Genomic DNA, 22508 nt, shown 5'->3' on the forward strand with positions numbered 1-22508 from the left:
GCAGTTGTAGCTCGCTTACTCTCTGCTTTCTCCGCAGAGCCTCCTGACTACCTCCCCTCCCCCCCCCGGCCTTATTTTTTTTTTAGGGCCCAGATAGAAGTTGCCAAGTCCTCCGCAGATGTTCCAGAAATAGATCTATCCGTTTCAATTCACATTAAGCCACATATTCGTACACGCAGGGAGTTCTGTCTCTGTAACTTGTAATCCCTTTCTTTAAAATCAATTTTTAAACCAACGGGAGGGAAAAGAAGACCTGCTTGGTATGGTTATATCGCAGAGTCAGAATGTCTCTAGACCCAAGCAGACCTCTTTTTGAATAAAAGAAGAGAAAAGAAAGTGGGGATGGGAAGAGAAATGGGAGAATGAACAGGCAGGTTGATTCTTCAGGGTTTTTCCTTTTTAAAAGAATTAAGAAGTGTTAACTTATAGACAAGGCGTTGCAGGAGGTATTTGATGTTCCACCTGCCCGAACATGTTTTCCAAGTATGGGGAAATAGCTTAGGGTTGCGCTGGCACGTTAGTTTGCACACCTGGAAGAGGAAATGTTCTCCAAACCGGATCGTTTCCCCTTTTTCGCACTCTCTCTTCCACACACACAAACCAGTTTTTATAGTGCTTTGTGCCTTGAAGATGTCACTGATGATTTAGATGGAAGGGAGTGAAGGTGGTTTTCTTGGACAGCTTTATACCAAGGGATAATGAAATGTGACTCTCTTAACTGGTGGCTTGTGATGTGAGGAAAGACCCGCTGAAGACAGCTTCTGCTTTTGAAGAGGATTGTGTTTACACATAGGTCAATATTCAGTTTGGGGTTAAAAGGTTAGCACTTGACCCAGGAAGTTCCCAGAAGAATGGTTCAAAAATGGATCTAGTTCCTTCATCCTCCAACTGCAAAAGATAAACAAGAATCTCTCTCTCTTTCAATCTTCCTACTTTGTGCAATCTTGCAGTTTTGCGGTCAAAAGATATAAAACATTCTACCTAACAATTGAAGAGAAGTTCAGAAGCCACCCCCCCCCCCGGAAATGAAAATAAAGAACATTAACGTCATGCCCACTACCAAAAGCATCCCCTCTCCAAAAGATATTGAACCAAAGAAGAACCAGAGATATGAGTATATTTATTACAGAGACTTGTAAGACCCGTAAAATTCTGTTCTGGATTCCATTGCCTTTCGTTTTCCCCTCTTCAGAATCTCAGAACCTCAAATGATTGTACAGAAAAATCAGAAAGTACTCGATCACAAAAGACAACTGATAGAACTCAGTGTTCGGTTAACTTAGTACATCAAAGCTTTGTGCATCATGCAAAGTTCCATACACGAATCACATAAAATATACATTCATTTGGCCTTTTATCACATTTGGGAATTTGGCTGAGAAGACTTCAAGTCTTAGGAAAGGTAAATGTGCAAAGGGAAGGGCTGTGGATTCCTATTATTTCAAAAGGTAACAGAGATTTCCCAGCAAAGATCTCGGGAAAAGAAGGGCCATTGGGGAAAAGATGGAAGCTAATAAGCAAGGTTTATTTAAAAGAGAAAAAAACCCTAGTGCAATTTCAGCTTTCTTTTCTAGTTTGCTCAAAGAAATGCAACTAGTCTATGATTCTGAGGTATCCGATTGAAAACACATTTTCATTCTCGACTTCTTAATTTTTTTGCTATAAAATTGAATCTAGTTTTGAGAATGTAATCACCCTGTTTAAGCTCATAATCTATCTAAACATCTCTAGAAAATCCATAAAAAGATAAATCTCTTGGACAAAGTATTTACAACCCACAGACTCATAGTACACAAAAACAGAGACATTAAATTAAAGCATGAATGTTTTAGAATTGTGTAAACACTTCTCAATAGTGCATCTCTTTCTGGAGTTTTGTGTGTTTTCTATGCCTTTGCTTTGAGGAAAGTCTACAACAATGTCCTTGGCAACTTTATTCTACTCTAATAAATTCTTATGATTGTTTTCACAAGTAGTCTAAAGATGAAAACTGATAAATACACGTTGGCCTTCAAAATTAAAGAAAGAAGAGTAATGCTGGACAATGAAGGACACAGCTGGAACGATAGCATATTGAAGCTGCGATCCTAAACTCTTGGACATTCTCCAGTAAAAAGCAGCTGTAACCAAATCCCACTGAAATGAACAGGCTTCAAATTAAACCTGATGAATTCCCACCCCATTGCTTTCCCTAGGCAACTAAACTAAATGCAACTGGATTGTGCCCAAGGAGTTGAATCAAGAAGACTTGGCTCCACATAAAAGAGTTCAGGATTGTGCTGGGTGGGATTTCTAACAGGTGATTGGGAACCAGGAAATAATCTACCTGAGAATGAAAAAAAAATTCAGGCAGAAGGTGGATCAAACACAATAAATCACAGGTAGACTGTGCCAAGGAGGCTGGGTGCATGTGCGTAGTCAATTTGAGGTAGTAAGAGTGTCTGAGGTAGAGGAGGCGGGGGAGGGGGTACATGGGGATGGGCTGGATTTTTCTGAGGACTCCTCAGCTTTTTCTTCACTTCCTGTCAGCGTGGTTGGAGAAATGGGCAGCAATCCCTCTTTCTCTCTCTTCTTCTGTTTCATTCTGCGGTTCTGGAACCAGATTTTGACCTGGGTCTCGTTCAGTTGCAAGGAAGCCGCGATCTCCACTCGACGAGCTCGGGTTAAATACTTGTTGAAGTGAAATTCTTTCTCCAGTTCCGTCAGCTGCTTGGTGGTGAAATTTGTTCGAACCGTGTTGGGTTGCCCAACGTAACCGTACTCACCAGCTTTTCCTGAGAGGGGGAGGGGAGGAAACAAGCACAACAACAGCCCACACAGGGATGGTTAAAAACACGAAGCCATGGTGTGTACAGTTGATGCGAATCACAACAGAGGCTCAGACAGGTAAACAAATAGGCACCTCTTTGCATGAAATGAACCCTGGGGCTCAATCGAACCCTTGTTTCCCCGGAAAGAAAGACCTTGTGAATTGGTAAGCGACTCAGGCCCTACTCAGGAAGCAAAAACACTTGCAAGTCTACCCTTTAAAACATCAACGCCTGACGATCCAAGCAAACTTGGGGGAGTGGTACGATCCAAAGCGTGGGAGGAGAACACACGCCCCGAAGTGAGCATTTCAGTAGTTTCCCCAATCCACCAGCATGCCTTTCCCCCCACTGTCTTCAGGAATCTCCTTGAAACTCTTACTTTGGGGGACCTTGTTGTTCTCCCCTCTTTGGGCCATAACAATCTTACCACGTGCAAGCAACTTGGGTGGACCAGTCTTAAACTGGTTTGTTGGAAAACTAAGAAACAGGTGGGCTTCACGTTCTCAGCCACAGGCCTCCCCTTAAGGATAACCGCTGGTCTCTGTATAGTCATCTAAACCTTAAAAAAAAAAACCCAAAAAACAAAAACAAAAACCAGACCTGAACTTTTCCAAGTCTAGCAATGCGAGCGTGACTAACCTGTTTTAGGAGGGTTTCGCTTCACTTTCATCCAGTCGAAAGTCTGGGCTGGAGGAGAAGTCTCTGAAGACGGAGAGCCACAAGTTTCCTGGTGGTTGGAATGGAGAGGAGACAAGGGGTGACTGTAATTGCTTAGGTTTAAGTTCTGCTGCTCTTCTCCATAAGACGAGTGGATATACTGAGTGGAGCTTACCGTGCCCCCAGCGTAAGTCTGGGGGTGCTGGACCATGGAGGAAGAAACGCTTCCAGAGTAGAGCCCAGGCGGGCACGGGGGGAAACTCCCATTCATTTCTGCCTCTTGGGTGAGTGGGTAATGGTGGCTGTAGCCCCCTGCACTGAAGTTCTGCCCGCCATAGCCTGGCCCACAGCTGGCGTAGGACATCCCCAGATTAGGGTGGTGGGGATGATGATGATGCTGGTAGGTGGCACCCATCTGGTGGTGGGGATGGGGGCTTATCGGGACCCCCCTGCCCACGAGAAAGCGGTCGTCCTCGTTGCCGTTGTTGGCACTGACAGCGCAGGACTGGAAAGTGGTTCTGGTAATCCCATGGTCGGGGTGGTGGTGGTGATGGTGGTGGTGGTGGTGGTGGTGGTAGGAGGCACGGGAGGGGCAAGTGCCGGACTCGCCGTTGAGGATGGGCGGATAATCGAGGAAGGAATTCATCCTCGCCGTGTCCATCTATCACCGGCGGACCGGCGCTTCGGAGTCCTGGGTGACCGTGCCAACTTTCTCACTTCCTCCATTGGGGGCCAGAAGAAAAATGATATGAATGTACAGTGAGACGACGGCCACGTGAGGGCGGCAGCCAATGGCGGCCCCTCCTGCCAGAGTTGCCCTGTTCCTTCCTGGTGATGGATCACCCAGGCGGTGGCATTTAAATTCCGAGCGCTCCTCCATCAAGGTGACGCGCCGCCACCGACACCAACACCACCTCCCTCCCTCCCTCCCTCTCCAATCCTCCTTCCCCCCCCCCTCCCGTCCCCAGTCAGTGCGCTGGGGTTTGAGAGCCGGGCCAGAGAGGCAGTGTACGCCCAGGCGCTCAGCCTCCAGCAAGCAGCGGCAGAAGCGGGAGCAGCAGCAGCAGCAGCAGCAAGAAGAGGCACGGAGCTGCCGCCGGAGGGGGCTGCTTCTGCGTGGATTTCCTGGAGAAAGAGCCCGGCTTCAGCAGGTAAGGGAAGGCAGCTCGCCGTCTCCCCACCCGGATGGCGTCTCGGAGGGGCTGCTTTTCTCTGGGGCGGGGAGCCCAGCCCCAGCCAGGAAAAGCCCGAGGGTCTTCTGTTCCCTTGCAAGGGTCTGATTTCCCCGAGTCTTTTAGACTAGCCAGCCCGGGTCAGATACCTGGGAGGCGGGAGGAGGAGGAGGAGGAGGAGGAGGAGGGAGATCCGAGGGGCGGAGGTGTCGTGCGCGCGGCGGGGGGGGGGGACGGCGGCAGCGAGAAAGCGGAGCGAGCGCGAGAAGAATTTTGGGCAAGGGGCTGGCGGGGGCTGAGCCCTGCCCGTGGTGGAGGCGCTCCGGAGAGCCGGCGGCGGGGCGAAGTGGCAAGAGTTAAAAGGGCGCTTGGCCCGGCCTCCCCGCGGTGATTTACATGGAAATGAGGTGTTCGGCAAGGCAGCGCCATTGTTGGCGCTCCTGCTGCCGCTTCAGAGAGGACGGGGCAGGAGGGCAGGCGGAGGGGCTGGTTTAATGCAGCGGAATGGCGAGAGGAGAGAGGCAGCGGGGAAGAGGGGGGGCGTTGAAGCAGAGGGGAAGGGCCGCCCCGGAGCCTGGGAACTGGGCTTCCCGGGTGATCAGAGGCTGGCTCCGAGGTGCGGATCGGGCAGGAAGCGCTGACAAAGGTTGCCAAGGAAGCTGTCTCAGATTCTCGCCTAGCCCTTCTGCAGACCTCAGCGCGCTTGTGCAAACGCTCGGTTGTTCTCCTCCCCCTCGTTTGCTCTCCCTCCCTCCGGCGTATTTCTCCCTCCCTGCCTCCCTCCCTGCATCCCTCCCTCGAGCGCCTCTCATGCACCACGTTTGCGTACCTCCACTTCCTTACACTGCCCTCCCTCCCACTCTTGTTATAAAGCTTAGACACGGGAATGGAAGAAGGTGGGTGTTTCTTAACTCTGGATGGCCTGCCCCGGAGCTTTGGGGGAGGAGACTGAGGAAAGGGGGGGGCACGGCCCTAAGCGAGTTCCCCTCTTGGTCGCTAAGATGGTCAGCCCCTCGGATGAAGCGCGAGGACCCGAAGGCCGGGCTGTACAAGTCACCGTTGCCATTATTCCGAATGCTTTCTTGTCGCATCGAAAACTGTACCCCTGTGACGAAAGGCGAGAGAGAGCCTTCCCTTTCGATGGGTTTAGGACTGGCCCAAAAAACAGCTGGGCTCCTTGCAGAAAAGCTCGGAGGAAACTTGTCACTTGACCAGACGCGGGTTAAATCTGCCCAGAAAGAGGAGCAGGCAGGCAGGAGAGGCTAACTACAGGGGACAACAAGAAGAAAGGATTGTGTTTGTGAATTTTGCCTCCAGGATGCCAGAAATCGCAATAGCCAAGGTTCATCTTGCACCGTAGGGTGTTTTCTTACAACAAAGTTGAAATTAACAGAGTGCTTAACAAGTCAGCATTATTATATAAAGGGGTGCCATTTTTCTGTCATATCACTTTGCCTGGTAGCATGAACGTTAGTGTGTGCACGTGCACTTGAGCACACACACGTATGCAAAAGGAAGGTCTTGTTCTCCACTGTTACCTAAGGTGATCACGTATTTCACCTACTGTATATTGTTTCACCATTGGGGGGGCGGCGGGGAGAATCCAAATAGTGAAACACAAGACGGGGCAAAACCAATGTTGTGTTCTCCTTGGAAATGCAATCAAAGGCTTTTCTACGGAGGAAGCATCATCAGTGTTAATTAGGTGGAGCACAATTCCAGTTTGTAGCCAGTGGGGTTTTAAAAATTATTCGTCTTAAGATTCCTGCATGCAAGTCACAAGTTTTTCTATCTTAGAGCAAGAGATAGAATACACGCGGGCATCCCTTAAGTTTACTGAAGAAAGAAACAGCAATTTATCTATGGCCCCATAGTTTTCAGTGACTATAAAACAGGTATTTGTAGAGACTGATCAGGAGTACTTGGAAGTTCATTAGCTGATCTTCAGTGGATTTACTAGTTTGCTTCATGGATTTAGAATGAGGTGACATTACATGCTGAAACAAACAAGCCAACAAAATGTGGATATGGAGTTAATATTTATACAGGAGGGTTTGGTGTAAAAATGTTTGTTGCATGTAAGTGGGCTGTATATATGCCCTCAGTTGTTCTGTAAATAGAACAAGGCCTAAAGCAGGCCTTGGTTTGTTTCTCAAACACAAAAGGCAATCCTTTCATTTGGGGCTGTATCCTTCGTGCCTGTCTATCTGTTGGTCTGTCTGGTTAGCTAGCTGGCTAGCTATTCAGAGAATGCTTTCCTTATAAACATTCTTTCTATCCCTTGCCTGCTGTTGCCAACTCCTTTAACTGTTTTCCTCCATTTTTCTGCCATTGTTCCCAAGAAGGCCTTTTCTTTTGTTGTATACTGACTGTGGCCCGGGCTTTGCATTCTGAGGACAACACAATCCCTCCACTTACCACAATGCAGGAAGGGGGGTTAAAGGAGAGGTGCTGGGGATTGTGGCAGAGCAACGAAAGTTTTCCTCCAACTCTCAGCTTTGCTAAGCCACAAAGACATCCACGGAAGCTCTCAGCTCCATGGCCCTTTCCAGCAGAGGCCTGCTCCTCCTTCTTCCCCACCCCCCACCCCTCACCCCATATCCGCTTTTGTTGTATGTATTCATCCCATCGTTCTAAATGTGGCCAAGCCATGCTTTCCTTTTACTGGTAGCTGGAAATTTCATAGTCTTTCTCTGTGCTGTAATTACCCATACCTTTGAATCCCATATATATTTAGAAGCATTTTTAAAATGGGAAAAGGTTATAATCAATGTATCTAGACATCATTACAACATCAAGGAGAAATCTGAGTAAGATGTGGGCGGCAGTCTGTTGTGTCAAAATACTGTGCTATTTGAAGAGGGTGTTTCCCCCCATGTTGTTTAGCCTATAAAGTAAATTTCTCCCCCAAACAGCATGTTCTGAATGGAATTCCATGCTAGAAAAAGTGTGCTTTTTATAAGGCAAAGAAAAGCAAAACAAAGGCGTGAAGTGGGGGGAGAGAAGAAAGCGAGACTGAGAGAAGGAGGGAGGGAGAGAGAAGGAAAGGGCCGGGATTCCCTGCCGCACCTGAAGCTTAGCCAAGCTGTTGTTTTAATAGAGCAATAAAAATGAATTATGACTAACTGCCTCCTAGCTTAATGGTTTTAGACGGGGATCCCCAGCCTGAACAAATACGTAAGGAGATTTTTATTTGTGCATGTGTTCCTGCAATTGATCTCTTTGATGACATTCTCATTCACAGAAAGCATTTGATTTATGTGTTTAGGAAGAATTGCATCCAGTCCTTCCAGCTATTGCCTACTAGCTCAGCGCCAACCCTCTTACATGGGTTGCAAAACAGGGAAGCCAGCTACCACCAAAATAAACAAGTTCAGCTGAGAGGGGCTAGGGAAATGGTGCCTGTAGAGAGCTAGGAGCAGGACTGTCTTTATCTGCACACACACACACATACAGAGAGGGGGGCACAGCCTCCCCGCATGCACACACACACACACACACACGCACGCACACACACACATCTGCTATCATTTACTGTCCTTGCAAGGCATCAAGAAACACACATTCTGGTCTATGCCAATCATCCGAATGTAACTGGGATTAGAAATATGTACACCTACCACCTATCCACAGCACTTTTGGATGGGTCTTTGGACTGTTGCTTCAGTGGCATCGCTTGGTGGTCTTCTGAAATGTACTTGTTAAACCAGTTTCTTTTTAACCTTCGTTAAGATGCCTTTTCCCTCCTCAGTTAGTAACTTTTGTTCTTTAAACCCAGTAGAAACTTTAGAATTTAAGACAAGAATTTTGCATGGATACATGGTACACAAAACGTGCACTTTGTACAGATAAGCATGGATTTTAAAAACATTTCTGATTTCCTTTCTCTCTTTTAGGTTTCTTTTCTTGGGACCTTTGGACAGCTGGGAAATCCATGAAAAGAGTATCTATCTCAGTTGGCATTACAGTGTTGGTTCCCCGGCTACACCAACCCCTTCAGAGACTGTGGTTCACAAATGGAATAGCTCAGGGCTTGATTAAGAAAATAAGTTCACAATTTCCAATGACTTATATATCAGTCCTTACTCTAGTAGACTCTATTTCTTCTTGGAATGTGGTCTATTCAGCTGATGCATGCAATTTAATTAAAATGTACAAATATATAGATGAACGTATAGATAACCATAAACATTTCTTAACTTGTTCATACTCTGTTGAGTCTAACTTGTTAGCTATATTTAACGGGAAAATTACTTCTGTAGAATTTGGAGACATTCCAGCTATTTCCTTTTTTTTCTTTTTAACATTAAAAACTTTGGAAATAAATAATTGAAAGCCAGTTTCTCTCTAATAAATATATTTTCAACGAAAAAGAACAGAGGACTGTGACCAAATTGTTTGGCTTTATTGCAAACTAAGGGAGGGGCAATACCTCCTTGTGTTATGAATTAAGAGGGGGAGAGAGAGAGAGAAAGTGCTTATAGCAAACAAGAATTTATTCTACCAAAAATACTTATGACAACGCATCCTAATGTCATACAAAAATAAAAAGAAAGTGAAGATACAATTCAATATGATCACTTTCTTACAGGCCTTATATATTGCTTTCATAGAAGGACCTAGAATGTGGCTAGGTTAAACCAAACACAAGTAAAATTTCATGGGAAAACGGCAAAAAATGGCTCCTCACACATCAGAAAATAAAGCAGAAAATACTGATCAGAGAAGGGGAAAAAACAAATCAAGACGTATGTATGTGGTGGAAACAACCCAGCAAAAGGGAAAGGTGAAGAGAAAAGTGAGGGGAAAAGAGGGAGAAGAACGGAATGCGTAACCCTCGGCGAATGAAGATCTGTTATTTTTCAGTAATTCAGGTGCTGCAAGTCAATTGTGGTGAGTGTATCTGTAAAAAAATCAAAGCTGTCAGCTGAAATATCTACAGGACTGTCGAGGGACCCGGGCAAACTGGGGGAGACGGCGTCGGAGAGCTGTAGGCAGGAGTCTGCAGAGAAAACGCTGAAGTCCTGCAAAGAAGGGACATCCAGGGCCTCCGGACTGTCATTGTTCAGGCCAGCTGCACAGTTCTGGGCCATTGTTGACAGGCAGTTTGGAACAGTGGGGGACTGATGCTGAAAATGTTTCAGATTTTTCTCATTGCTGGTTAAAGGCGAAACTGGAAAACTTTGGGACTCTCCATTGTGGGCGTTGGGCGCCTGCTGTTGCGCCAGGGCATTCTGCTGGAAAGTGTAGCTCTCTCTCTCCAAAAGCGCGCCTGAGACATTGTGGAGAGCTTGCTCGAAGAGGGATTTTTCCTCTTCCTCCTCTTCCTCCTCCTCCTCGTCCTCGTCTTCAGCTTTCTCGGGATCCTCTAACCCTTTCAGTTTCCCTTCACTGTTCTGGTTCTCTTTGCATTGGGTTTGCCTCTTGTGCTTCATCCGCCGGTTTTGAAACCAGACTTTGACTTGCCTCTCGGTCAGGTCCAAGAGAGCGGCGATCTCCACCCTCCGGGGTCTGCAGAGGTACTTGTTGAAATGAAATTCCTTCTCCAGCTCCAAAAGCTGCGTGTTGGTGTAAGCCGTCCTCAGCCTCCTGGATCCCCCATTGCCGTTTTCAGAGATCTCCAGAGATTCTGTGTGAAGGAAGGGACAAGAACAACCATTAGCAGAGCTACCCGACTGAGAGAGATCGAGAAAGAGAAAGAGAGGAAGGAGAAGAGCGGGCAAGGCAAGAATGGTCGTGGATGCCTCTTGTTTCTGAGAGATTTTGAACATCCAAGCCTGGAGAGAAAGGCTGTGGGGATTCATGGTAGAAAAATAAATAAATCTCTCTCCTTCTCTCGCTTTCTGTTGTAAAGCATTAAAAAAAAACACCCCACAACTGCAACAAAATGGCCGCCCTTGAATGCAGTAAATCCATTGTGTTGCACTCCTGTGGGTGCCCCGTTCTTCTTGGACCCTCTTCCCCCCCCCCCTCCATGAGTTCCAGGAACTGATTCGCCTTCATCTCCCCAACCTGCCCATATCTCCTGAGCAAACTTTGATATTAGCCATACCACAATTTATAATTAATGCATCAGCTGCTTAGCTGAGCAAGAGCAATCTATCACTCTTCATTACTGTCAAATATCGCCCAACTCTAGGACAGCGAGACAAGAGGAGGTCACCTCCAACTCAAATAAATCATCCCACGCTAAACAAGTTAAAAGCGGGGCGGGGGGGAAGAAAAAGGAAAAAAAAGAAACTTTGCTTGAGGATTGGGGGGGGACCGAAGAGAACAGAGAAAAAGAAGAGCGGGGGGGGGGGGAGTTCTGAGGAATTCGCCTGTGGATCCCACCACTTTTTCCTGCCCTGGCTCCTGGTTCCTTCAACAATACCCCGGATCAGAGTGCCTTAAATTAGGGAGGCAATAATCCAAGACAGTGATCGTGCTGGCCATGGCGATGGCGGCGGCGGCGGCGGTGGTGGAGGAAGGAATCTGCCTCTCTCTATCTTTCTGTCTCTCTCTCTCTAATCTATCTGAACGCTCCTACGAGGCGGAAGGTTCAGCAAAGTCTTTCAACTGACCTTTGTGGCTCAAGCAAGCTGGTCCCGTGGCGGAGGCCGAAGCGGGCGGCAGGGCAGTTTTCTTGGAGGCTTTTTTCTCTTTCATCCAGGGGTACTCCGGAGGCTGGAGGGCGCCGGCTGGCACCGGGCTCCCGCCGCTGCCATTGGGGCTGTGCTTGGGGCGGCTGCCGCTGCTGTGGCGAGGGTGGCTGCTTGGGTTCAGGCTGGGGATGGTCTGCTCAAAAGGAGGAGGAATCAGTGTCGAGTGTGAAAGCGTCGAGTTCTTGATTGATGAACTTTGAAATGTATCACCGACAGGGGGAAAAGATGTCAGGCACTCAGCGAGCGATGGCTGACTATTGATAAAACCAATCTCTCGCTCAAATTCGAAATTCATGGCCTTCCACTGGCAGCCCCCTTGGAGAAAAAGTTCCCTCTTATTTAGCGCTTCTGGGAGGGGGAGGGGGAGCAAGGCCCAGAGGGGGGAAAAAAAGAGCGAGAGAAAGAAAAAAGAGGGAGAGAGAGAGAGGGAGAGAGAGAAAAAAGGAGGAGAGGGAGGAAAAAAAATATCATAGAAGATCGCTGGTGGGGTGTTTTTTTTCTAATTCACTGATTACAGCCGTATGGGGACCGTGCTACTATTAAACTATTGAATTCATGGAGACAAGGTTGAAATTGGACCGAATTGGCTGTCACATGATTGCTTCTGCCCAATGACAATTTGGGCTTTAATCAAAAGAAGCCACTGTCTGTTTGATTGATCCAAAAAAGTCGAGAAGGAACGCCTCATTGGGGGCCAGAAAGGCCTTATTTACACTTTTTTTTTAAACGGAGGGGGAAGAAAAAGCTATCTCCGCAGCCCCGAGGCCTCTGGCTCTCGCTCTCTGTCCCCTGTCGCCTCCTAATCCGAAATGATGTCGGGGTGCGTGGATGGGTGCGTGGGTGCGTGTGTGTGGCTTTGCCAGTGCGGCTTTTTGCTGCTGTGCCTCTCCGCTTCGTCTTTGAGGCTTCTGCCCCGCTCCTTCCCTGCGGAGCTCTCCTCTCTCATTGTTTGGGACTGTCAGCCGAGCGCTTTTGCACCTCGCAAATCACTGCATCACCTCCAGCCCGATTCTTGGAGTCCTTAAACATAAGTACTGTAATCCATTCATCTTCAAAGTTTTGACACTTCCAACCCCCTACATCACAACCACGGCAGAAGTTGTGCCAAACTGGGAGCACCACTTGCATTTTTATATTTTTCGCTGCTATCTCATCTTATTTCATTAAATCTCCCCCGTCCGATTAAAGGACCACGCTTCCTAAAATTAAAAGGGCAACAAGGGATCCGCCGCCCCTGTCCTCACAAATGGGCGTCTTTCCGCATCTCTCCTCCTTGTCCAGGGAGGGTACAGTACGGCGAACAATTGAGCCTCGGTCCCTGCCTCGGTCCCCATTGTGTGGAAGGAATTTCTCCAGCCGCCTCGCTCCGATGTGAAGACTAAGAGAACGTAGGCTCCCCTGCAGATGGCTTGACAGAAGTGGACAGTCAAAAAACGGGATATTTTCATAGAACTCTAGGACTGTAAAAATAGTTTTGTTTTGTTTTTTTTAAAAAAAAAAAGAGGGGAGGGAGAGAAAGACGATCGAAGAACAAAATCCAAAGCATTAAAATAAATTACCCTGGGATCTGTTGACGCATTTTTGTTTCCCTACTCCCACCATAAATAAATAAATAAATAAATAAATAAATAAATAAATAAATAAATAAATAAATAAATAATCTAGGTCAGTCGAGTATGTTCGATTCCAATTAAATATATCAAAAGTCAACGTCAGGGATTTTTTTTTAAAAAATAACAAAAATAAAAACAATCAGTTATAAGGAGAGCAAAATGAATTAACAGTACCTGCCCTAACGGTATTGTTTGAGGTACACGGTCATTATTTTTCTTTTCGATCTGCTACGCCAACAGAGCCGAGGGTATGAGCAAAATGCCTCTTCAATCGCCACAAATGGGAAGGTAAGGGGCGGGGGGGGGGAAGAAGGAGACGGTGGAGACACGTGAAGATTCATAATATAACGCTGTGGAAACGAGAGAAAGATTTTTTTTTCTCTCCTCTCCAAAGAAAAGGCGAGGCTTGCTGCTTTTTGGAAGGGAACCGCTTGGGAAAGGAAAAGAAGAAGAAGAAGAAGGGGAGACGGGATGCTTCTATTTTTATATTTATAAATTCCATGGACTCCCAGGGTGCATCCGCTACTTTGGGTCTTTCTAAGATGGCAGAGCTGAGTCATGAGAAAGGCTTGCAAGTGGTTAAAATAATAAACTGGCTATTACATCTTCAGATTGAGTGAATCTGAGCAAAAAGGGGAAAAAATAGAGTAACCTTTTTTTTAAAAAAAAGAGCAAATAAACCCGCCACATAGTGGAAGAAGGGCTACTGGAAGGTGGGGGAAGGGTCACGAGATTGTAATAAACGGTAACATAAAATACAGATCGGGGGTGGTTATTTAATGCTACTTGGGGAGGAAAGGAGGAGGGGAAGGGGGGGAAGACAGAGGACGCGTTACAAATATACATGCTGTTGGAGAAGTAGGTTTTTTTTTTAATTTTCTTGCTTTTACTTCAAACAAAGCTCTGCTGAAGCCTGCGCGCGATCAATCTTGTCGGCCAAACGCTTTGACAGCTTCTGGCCCTTAAGAACACATTTAAAGCTTCTTGCTCTTCCCAGCATCAAATGTGGCTGAGCGAAAAGAGAGCAAGAAACGCAAGTAAACAAGGAAAGAAGACATGGCTGCCCTTCCTTTTCCCAAAAGGAGATTAATTTTATTTATTTTTAACTAATTAATTTATATGGTTTTTGCATTAAAATTAGGGGCTTCGGATTCTTGAGTTGCTATAAAGGTAGCCAGGCATCCTACGATTTTTAAAAATGAAAATAGCCTTGCTTTTCTCTAGGAAAATTCTAGAGGAGTCTGCTTTTCTCCAGAATATTGGCGATACCGGTAAAATGTGTGTATAAGAACCCAAGAGTTGGAAACGGGAGGTAGGGTGCAAGAAGCTAGGGCAACTTGGTTCAACAAGGCTTTGTGAATCCAATGAGTGTAGGAGGATTGTTATAAACCTCTTTTCCCCCCCTTTTTTGTGGTGGGCTATCTAAAAGAAAAATCACCTGGAACAAAGAGTTCCCCCCCCCCTCCCATGTTTTTTTCGGTTAAGAAAAATGCATGCAATATTCTTCCTCCTCTTACATTTCTCTGAATGAGATCTAAACATCCTTACATCATTAGGATGTATTCACCAGACTCTTTCTCCAAGAAAAATATGCATAGATAAAAGGAAAGCAATATGGAGGGAAAGGATTTGAAATCAGACGGAGAGGAGGAAACTCTTTTCCTTATAAATTCTCATAAATTTGGTTTCCTATACACAAACCATCTCTTAGTCATCATGGGCTGGCATAAGGCAAGCCACTTCAGATACTGTACAGTTTTAGTAGGAAAATATGATCTATATTTAATGTTCCAAAGGCTGCATTCCGGAACTTCAGATAGATTTTTTTCCCCTTCTCATCGTAAAGCTCTTTTAAATATTTTAGATTTTCTAATATTCTGAGCGACACATCTTCAAACTGGAACACACAACTGTAAGTATAAATGGAACTGCTTAAAATGAAGCTGTAGTACAGTGCCTGTAGAATACAAATTTATAATGCCGGGTAGTATATATTTGCACAAAAGGGAGCTTTTCGGACAGATATATAGGCTGCAAAGAGACGTTATTGGCACGTAAAATCTAGACAATTCTTACATCACCAGAGGTAATATTTCAAGAAGAGAAATCAACATGAGGAAATATTTCTTGATTCTAGAATAACAAATAGGTAATGTGAAACATTCTGCCTCTTTCATGTATGAAGCCATAATCATATTGGCTCCTTAGAATGCTCAACCCAATCGATATAACCAATAAACCCCACATCTTTAAATCACGAGCGTTTTTTTATGGGGGAAAATGCTATACCTAACCCCCCCCCCCACATACACACACGCTCACACATACTCTTTCACACACAAACATTATCCATGTTTGAATAGCACAGATCTATGCCGAGGACGGATTGTTGGCTGTTGTGGGAATACTTTCTTAGGGATACATCAAAACCTATTTAAAAATAGACTATTTTCTGGAAAAAGAAATTGAAATGCTTAAGTTCTAAAATTCCCCCTCCCCCTTCACCTAGAAAGGACGGGAAGGAAGGCGATGGGGAAGGAAGTTAGATTAACAAGCTGCTCAAAATGACAAAAACTGCTTCGCTTCCGCAACCGCCGATGAGAAGCAGCTCGGGTTCATGGAGAAGACCAGAATTCAGCTCGCGAACAGGCCTGGTTTATTATTGCTGAATCTGTTCCTTCATTATGGGAATGATGAATTGTATTTTGCCTGTAAACAAATATGTTTTGAGTTCGTGCCATACCAAATATGAGTCTAGGCTCGCCTCCTTGAAGCTTTCTTTCTACCGGTCTTCATTTAATTTTTGTCGCGTTTGGCTGTTTAGCTGAGGGTGTGGTTTTTTTTCTTTCCCCTTTTCTAATTCTTTCCCATCACTCAGAGTTAACAGTGACGCGATTGTCCATTTTGTTCCCGTGAGGGAAGGTGTGGGAGTAAAAAAGAAAGCCCCCAATCTTTTCATGCACGATCTTCTCCATAGGAACGGGCTGGCCGCTTCCAGGGGGAAAAAAAGAGAAGAACAACCCAACATGGCGAAGGGGAGAACAGCCTGCAAACGAGAGCCCGCTAAGCCAGCCGGCCTCAGGAGGCGAAACGACCAGCACCTGAGCTTCGTTACAGCGAGGGGCTGCAGGCATTGAAGCAGCATTTCTTCCCCTTTCCTCATTTCCCGTTGACCACAACAAACACAGCCGAGACGAGCAAGACAAAGGCCTGCGCCTATACCTATGGTTGCGTTTATGAACGCCGCCTGGAGATCTATCTGGACTCTTCAGCGTGGACATACAAGGAAGGGTCTTTTCCACTTTGGATCTCTGCAACGCCTCTAACCTCCCACTATTAGTTGGGACCGACACACGATTCCGTTTTTGGCAGCCATGAAAAGCCCAGTGAGGAGAAATGAAGAAGATCTGAAGGGTGGATGGATACTGGAGATGCATGCATTTCAGACTCAAGAGGCATGGATTCCAGATGCTGTTTTCTCTCTCTCCTTCTCTTCTCTTTCTCTCGCGTTTTTTTTTAATAATTGTGTCTTAAGCCTGTGTTATTCAGAATAAAAACTTTATTTTTATTTTTTTTCAGAATGCAAGCAGCAAGGAATGTATAACTTTCAAACCAAATCTAGTGTCTTTTTTGTTGTTATCCAGGTTTACACATTTTTCTGCTTAGTTCCGATAGTACGGCATCCACTTCTGTTCCTACAATGGCCTGTTGTTTGTCGCCCAGATTTTATTGCATTTTCTTTCTTTTTATTTTTAAATAAAAGAGTTCTAGTTCCCTTTTCAAATGATATTCCCCATGTATGCCACTTAACATACAGCCAGGTAAATATCTCCTGAATATTCAGGGTACAGAAGTTTATTTTTAATATCTTTATATATATAAATATGAACAGATGGGGATAAATAAAAAAATTTAAACACTTATTCAAAGTTTGCAAAAAAAATAAATAAATCTGAAGGGTCACCAGCATACACACGTTGAAAGACGTACACTTAATAATTTTGCTCAGGGAACCCCTGGGCAAGCGCCTTTGATTTCTTTCTCGCTATTTTTTTTTTAAAAAAAGAAGTGCAATTAAAATAAAAACGCTTCCCGATGGGATCGATTCAGTACGAACAAATTCACATTTAAGAACTGCCTGTATAGAAAATTTGTTCATAATACCCTGTTTTGATAAAAGAGTTGAAATTAGAGTAGAAAGCCTCCGCATACTCTCAAAGCGAGAACACAAGGCCAAGAGTTCCAGGAGATAAATATCCACTACAGAAACCAGAGAGCAATTCAAGCAACAAATATTGCTACGTCACATAACCTAGGAACCCCTTTCTCTCTCTCTCTCTCTCTCTCTCTTAAACCAAAGGAAAAGAAAATAGAAGCAAAATAGAAGGACAGGGAGGAAGGAGGGACTCTGAAGTGTTTTTCTTTTCTTAAAAAATAATGATAATAAAAGGCTTAAGGAGGACTTTTACAATTCACTAAGTAACTGATGATATATTACAGATGGGTCAGTTTGGGTGCTTCCTGAATTCTTCCCTGAGAAGGATGGTGAGAAGTAAGGTCTGTGTATGTTGGGTGTGGATCACAAGGTCCATGGTGATGATTGTTGCCCATTGGCCCACTGTAGTCCATGTTGGTGGAAGAAGGATGCGGAAGGTGAGTCAGACCAAAGATGGATGGTCCAGAATTTGTCATGGTATCCACATAATTGCCCCCAACATAGACGGGGCTTCCCTGTATGTGTGGATTGCCATAGCCATTGCCTTGAAGAGAATGAGGATCATAGTCAGGAGTCACTGCAGCAGTTCCAGTGTATCTCTTTTGAGAAGGCGGGCAGTTATTGAGAGGAGCCGGATATGACGTGGGGATGCCATAGGCATTCTGATGAGGCTTGCTGAAGGATGGAGGTGACTGGGGCTCATAGGGAACACTGTTTACTAGGGAATGCATAGAGTTCAGGTAACCTCCAGGAGCCGGAGGGACAGGACTTCTGCTGGGGGACTGTCCTCCTGAAGAGGTCATCATGCCTTTTCCCTTCTGATCCTTTTTGTACTTCATTCTGCGGTTTTGGAACCATATTTTAATCTGTCTTTCTGTGAGATTGAGCAAGTTGGCCATCTCTACCCTTCTTGGCCTGCAAAGGTATCTATTGAAGTGAAACTCCTTTTCCAGTTCTACCAGCTGGGCGCTTGTGTAAGCTGTGCGGGCTCTTTTAGAGGAAGCTTGCCCAGGGGGGCTTTTATCACCAGCACAACTCTCACCTATGCAAATCATACAAAGAACAAAGTAAGTATGGTGGACCCAGAGCACAGAACCAGCAGAAAAAATCCTCCACCACCACCCGTGCTTCCCCAAAAGAGCCTTCCCCAAACTGGCACAGTCCAGATGCTTTGGGTTCCAACTCTGATCAGATTCGGCCAGTATAAGTAATGGCCATATGCATTTGGAGTTTTAGTCCTAAACATCAACTTGGGGAGAGTGTTCTCCATAACCTAGTGGCCAAATTGCTCTTCTGGACACCACATTATCAGAATATGCTCAACTGATAGTAATTTACTTTACAGATATACAGTACACAAATTACTTTTATCTGTTTAGGGGGAGAGATACAGGCTTTGAAAATCACAAGTACAGCTGACCAAAAATGTCATTTATACAAGCAAGATAAACATCATGGCAAATAAAAGTATAGAAGAGAATAAAGGTTATATGTTGTCAGCCTCCAAACCACCAAACTAAAGTTCTTTGTTAAATGAATTGGATTAGTCCCAAGTAATTGAAAGAAAGCCCAATTGAAGTTGTAGGTTGATTTGTTTCATGTAGCCTTAAGGGTGAAAGAAACTTGATTCCTTTAAAAGGATCTGCAGAAGTTTCATTATCTTTGGTCTGGTTGGGATAATGGGGCTGGCATACAAAGCAGTCCAGAGGATTTCAAAATATATCTTCCACTAAGCACAACAATACAGGTATCAATATAGTACAATGAAAATCAGAATTCAAAATCCAGTGCCAAACATCCATTCTCTAGCTACTGTCTTCCCAAATATATAACACCACCTTGGCCACCAGCTCCACTACCAGTGAAGAATTGCTTGGCTTAAAGCCAATTTGGGCCTATTGAATTGAAGGGAATAAGACAAGACACACAGGCACCACCTCTGTTATTGGATAGGACAAAGTGGCCAGCCTTAGGTTGTCATTTCAGGTATCATTAAAGGGTAAAAAATGGCAGATTATTCCATTTACTGTCCTCCTTCCTTCAACATATAGTGCAGGTGTGCAGGATATTTTTCAAAAACAACTTAGCAATTTTTTGCTCTATACAAAGAAAAAACAATGCTGAGATATACCCAGTATCACTAATCTTATTTGGAAGCAAGTCCTATTGAAATCTATGGAGCTGCACGTTTACTATTAAGCTGCTTGCTTATGTTTTGTTGGATTCCACAATACTTAACTTTCATTGCACTTAATGAGATAGGGCTGCAGCCTAATGCAGTGTTAAACATATTTACCAATAAGCACGCCACATTAAACTAAGGAGGTTTACTTCCAGGTAGGCATATTTCTCCTTAGCCTGCCACCTGTACTACTTTAAGCAGATTTATTTATCAGAACACTTTGTAATTTATGCCTGTAGATAAATATACTGTTTCCCCCATTTTGTATGCTTGCGCAGCTAGCCTCTGTGTGTGTGTGTGTGTGTGTGTGTGAGAGAGAGAGAGAGAGAGTGTGTGTGTGTGTGTATGAGAGTGTGTGTGTGTGTTTTACATATGACAGTGTTGGTTTTCCACTGTAGCACTATTACAAAATGCATAGAAGAAAACATTTGCAAACATTTTGGAATCTATTTTCTCAGCACAAGATAAATTGAGGAAGTAACTGGTAAACAGGAGAGAAATGCCTGGGGAGACTGATGCTAATACTTTTCTCATTGATTTGGTTTTACTTATGTAATAGCACTGTTGATAAACACTATAATCCACCTGCAATGTATTTATGGACCTGCCTGCTAAAAGAAAGCTAAAGCTTTGTTTACCACTCTTGTAAGGCTGCCAGTTTCTGAGCTAAAATCAAAAGAGGTTATGAATATCAAACAAAGCATTGATCCTAACTGTAGATAATGATGAGCTATTTTATTCTTGTTACACCTCAGCAGCAAGAGGTCATTGCCTTATGACTGTTACAACACTGTACCAAAAAAATAAAAAAAGATTCCTGCCAGTGGTTGAAGAAGACAAGGCCTTGGAACCTTTGTATCTGGACCTGGTTTAGCAGCAGTGGGAAAGGGGGAGGGGTGGATTGACTGGAATGCTGAAGATGACTGTAACAGGCATCTCTGAATTTGCGAAGGGGGAGCTTGGAAGCTAAGCAACTTCACATTCTTTTATAAGAGTTTAACAGAGGTCACATAAAACAAACTGAAGCTTCTTTCATTAACCCACTCTCTGGAGATATATATGTGTGAGTCTGTGTGACATAAGATAAGTCTGGTGATCTCAAGAGATTGGTTCAATTTCCAAGTTAAATAGGTGGGAGAGGTACCAAAACTTTCCTGCTCCAGAATGGAACACCTAAGAGAACTGGGCTGGTGGATTGAACTGCCTGCAAAACGTAAGTGCCGCCACCTCCTGAAACTTTCTCAACTATTCCTCCCTGCCCCTCCCTCCCTCACACACCCCCACCCCGTGACCCTCAACCCTCATGTTCCATACCTGAACTGGAACTGCTGTTTTTCTGCTTGGTGTTTTGTCGAGACTCTTTCATCCAGGGGAATATTTGTTTGGACATGGTGGGCGAGTTCAGGATGGAGCTCTTGGTGGCATTGGCTGGGGTGGAGGCTGCGGTAGCATTTTGAGGGGGTGACACGGAAGGGGGTGGCGGAGGGGGCAGTGGGGGCGCCTGCTGGCCTGGAGGCTGTGGTTGTTGAGGTTGCTCTGGGAGGACTGGGGGCTGGAGAGATTGGCTATTGATGGTCCTCATACAGCTCTCGTTGATTTCATTGGTCTTGTGGTGGGGCACAGAGCTGCTGCCACCCCCGCCGCCACCAGGGGATTGTAAAGAACAGGCGGGCCGATGGTACTCACTTTCGACCAGCGAGGAGGAAGCAGGCGGAGGAGGATATTGCTGTTGACTAGCATTGTAAGCGAAACCATTTGCTCCTTGGTAGGGATAGCCGCCATAGATCGCAGAGCTGTCGTAATAGGTCGCTTTTTGCATTTCGTTGTTTCCCAATATTTATTTCACAAACTGACAGGGTCTTGACACCCTTAAAGAATAACATTGGCACCCCTCAGTCACGTGACGTTCCTCCACCAATGGCCCCTCCTGGTAGACCTAGGGTGTAGAGAAAGCACAGGAGAGTGAAGAAATAGTACAAATCCATCTTACTTTCAATAGCTAAGTGACATGAAAGCTATAACAGAAAAAGTGGTCAGCAATATTTAGCAGTATGACTTGGCCTGGAGGCAAAGAGAATATTGAGAGGGAAAGTGTGGAGGGTTCTGTTGGGATTCGCTGGCAATCAGGACTGTGTGGATTGCTGTTCCTGGAGAACATGAGTTTCTAAGATTTGAAAGTGAGCCTGAGCATTGTTTTAGAGATATCTTGCAGATTATTTGAAAGGGAAGCCTAGACATCAGGGTGATCAAAGAAATCATATATATCTACCAGAAAATATTCTTCTTCCAGGACTGCAAAGTATGGGGGGAAATGGTAGATTTTTCTCTTGCATCTTTTAGAATAATACTTTCAAATTCTCTTAATTGTTTTTTTTTAAATGCACCTTACCAGACTTCAGTTTAAAATCTGGAATACTATTTTTCCCCCAATACAATTGATAAATACTTATACAACATTCCACCAGAAAGGGCTAGGCAACATTCTCACACTCCAGGGATTCCAACTCGTGAAATGTCTGCATGGGGAAACAAAATGTTTCATAAATGTAACCCGTAATGGCCCTCGTGATGGAACAGCACAACGGCTGGGTATACCCTTCTCCTTTGCTGTTTAATAACCAGCCAAGTTAGTGCACATAAATTATCTTTAACTGCTGCAACATGAGACAGAGACACAAATCTGGCCTCTAGGATCAAACAACTTCAATGTGCAGCCAAACACAACAATCCGAGGTGATATTCCACCTAGTTCTTGTTTGAGAAAAGTTTCTTTTATGCTCTGGAGCCCTACTCTAGTTGTCTTGTGTGGGAAATGTAATAACGAAGCAGGAGTGCGTCAAACACATACGAACTTTAACAATAATATTCTTCAGAATCTTTCTCCCACTCTAATTTTACCCTTCCTCTTCTTTTCGCTGTAATATACCCAAATTCTACCTGTTCAAACATGATGGATTGGGCAGAAAAGACACACACCAGGAACCAAAAAAAGTCAGTGTTCATCTCCATGACCACGGCCTGAACTTTCCGACCAACTTAAGGATAATAGGTTCTGTCTCTGAAACTGCTGTGTAATTTGATGTATGAGGGTCATTTGGCTGCAGAAAGGGGAATGGACACAAAAACCCACAGCAGAGTGCGCCTACAAGCCGGGCAAATCCTTTTTGCTCACTCAACAGTGTTTACCTGTCTGACCATAACCAGTTAAGAGATG

General features: G+C 44.9%; 3 protein-coding genes and 2 long non-coding RNA genes across 19 annotated transcripts in view; 2 read left to right on the plus strand and 3 right to left on the minus strand.

Moving 5' to 3' along the window:
* Nucleotides 1-1103: 1103 nt before the first annotated feature.
* HOXA1 (homeobox A1) lies at nucleotides 1104-4365 on the minus strand. 2 transcript variants are annotated; one of them, XM_073003325.2, is made up of 3 exons: nucleotides 3643-4365; nucleotides 3450-3537; nucleotides 1104-2774 (listed from the first exon to the last, which is right to left on the minus strand). In XM_073003325.2, exons 1-3 carry the CDS (start codon nucleotides 4126-4128, stop codon nucleotides 2419-2421), a joined length of 930 nt encoding a protein of 309 aa, XP_072859426.2. In that variant the 5' UTR covers nucleotides 4129-4365; the 3' UTR covers nucleotides 1104-2418. The 2 variants fall into 2 exon arrangements, with proteins under 2 accessions (XP_072859426.2, XP_020637762.3); XM_020782103.3 differs by having other exon boundaries at nucleotides 3450-4365.
* Nucleotides 4366-4393: 28 nt separating this feature from the next.
* Nucleotides 4394-8978, plus strand: LOC140708157 (uncharacterized). The gene is made up of 2 exons (XR_012088322.2): nucleotides 4394-4618; nucleotides 8536-8978. It is a non-coding gene; the product is annotated as an uncharacterized LOC140708157 (long non-coding RNA).
* A 42-nt stretch (nucleotides 8979-9020) lies between these two features.
* On the minus strand, nucleotides 9021-13196 carry HOXA2 (homeobox A2). Its single transcript, XM_020780663.3, has 2 exons — nucleotides 11203-13196; nucleotides 9021-10268 (listed from the first exon to the last, which is right to left on the minus strand). The coding sequence occupies exons 1-2, from the start codon at nucleotides 11576-11578 to the stop codon at nucleotides 9502-9504; spliced, it is 1143 nt and encodes a 380-aa protein (XP_020636322.1). The 5' UTR covers nucleotides 11579-13196; the 3' UTR covers nucleotides 9021-9501.
* Nucleotides 13197-14663: 1467 nt separating this feature from the next.
* LOC140708159 (uncharacterized) overlaps nucleotides 14664-22508 on the plus strand; it is a 56748-nt gene continuing 48903 nt past the window's right edge. Inside the window, exons 1-2 of the long non-coding RNA XR_012088325.2 lie at nucleotides 14664-14808; nucleotides 15874-20507. This is a non-coding gene — a long non-coding RNA (uncharacterized LOC140708159). The remainder of the gene's footprint in view (nucleotides 14809-15873; nucleotides 20508-22508) is intronic.
* Nucleotides 16736-22508, minus strand: part of HOXA3 (homeobox A3) — a 53389-nt gene continuing 47616 nt past the window's right edge. For 12 of the 14 annotated variants that reach the window (XM_073003313.2, XM_078377230.1, XM_078377226.1 and 9 more), the window contains 2 exons: nucleotides 20609-21230; nucleotides 16736-18154 (listed from right to left, as the gene is read on the minus strand). In XM_073003313.2, the coding sequence (XP_072859414.2) occupies nucleotides 17391-18154; nucleotides 20609-21113 (1269 nt within the window). In that variant the 5' untranslated portion in view covers nucleotides 21114-21230 and the 3' untranslated portion in view covers nucleotides 16736-17390. The remainder of the gene's footprint in view (nucleotides 18155-20608; nucleotides 21231-22508) is intronic. The other 2 variants (XM_078377231.1, XM_073003323.2) reach the window with 1 other exon arrangement.

This window comes from Pogona vitticeps, chromosome 6 (assembly GCF_051106095.1).
Source record: "Pogona vitticeps strain Pit_001003342236 chromosome 6, PviZW2.1, whole genome shotgun sequence".
Taxonomy (NCBI): Eukaryota; Metazoa; Chordata; class Lepidosauria; order Squamata; family Agamidae; genus Pogona; species Pogona vitticeps.

Bases quoted from the DNA above. Each gene is read 5' to 3' on its own strand.
- HOXA2 (XM_020780663.3), bottom strand. From the start codon at position 11,578: ATGAATTTCGAATTTGAGCGAGAGATTGGTTTTATCAATAGTCAGCCA. The intron at 10,269-11,202 runs GTCAGTTGAAAG...TCCTTCACACAG, and splicing joins AGCTTGCTTGAGCCACAAAG to AATCTCTGGAGATCTCTGAA.
- HOXA1 (XM_020782103.3), bottom strand. From the start codon at position 4,128: ATGGACACGGCGAGGATGAATTCCTTCCTCGATTATCCGCCCATCCTC. The intron at 2,775-3,449 runs GTTAGTCACGCT...TCCCCCTCTCAG, and splicing joins GCGAAACCCTCCTAAAACAG to GAAAAGCTGGTGAGTACGGT.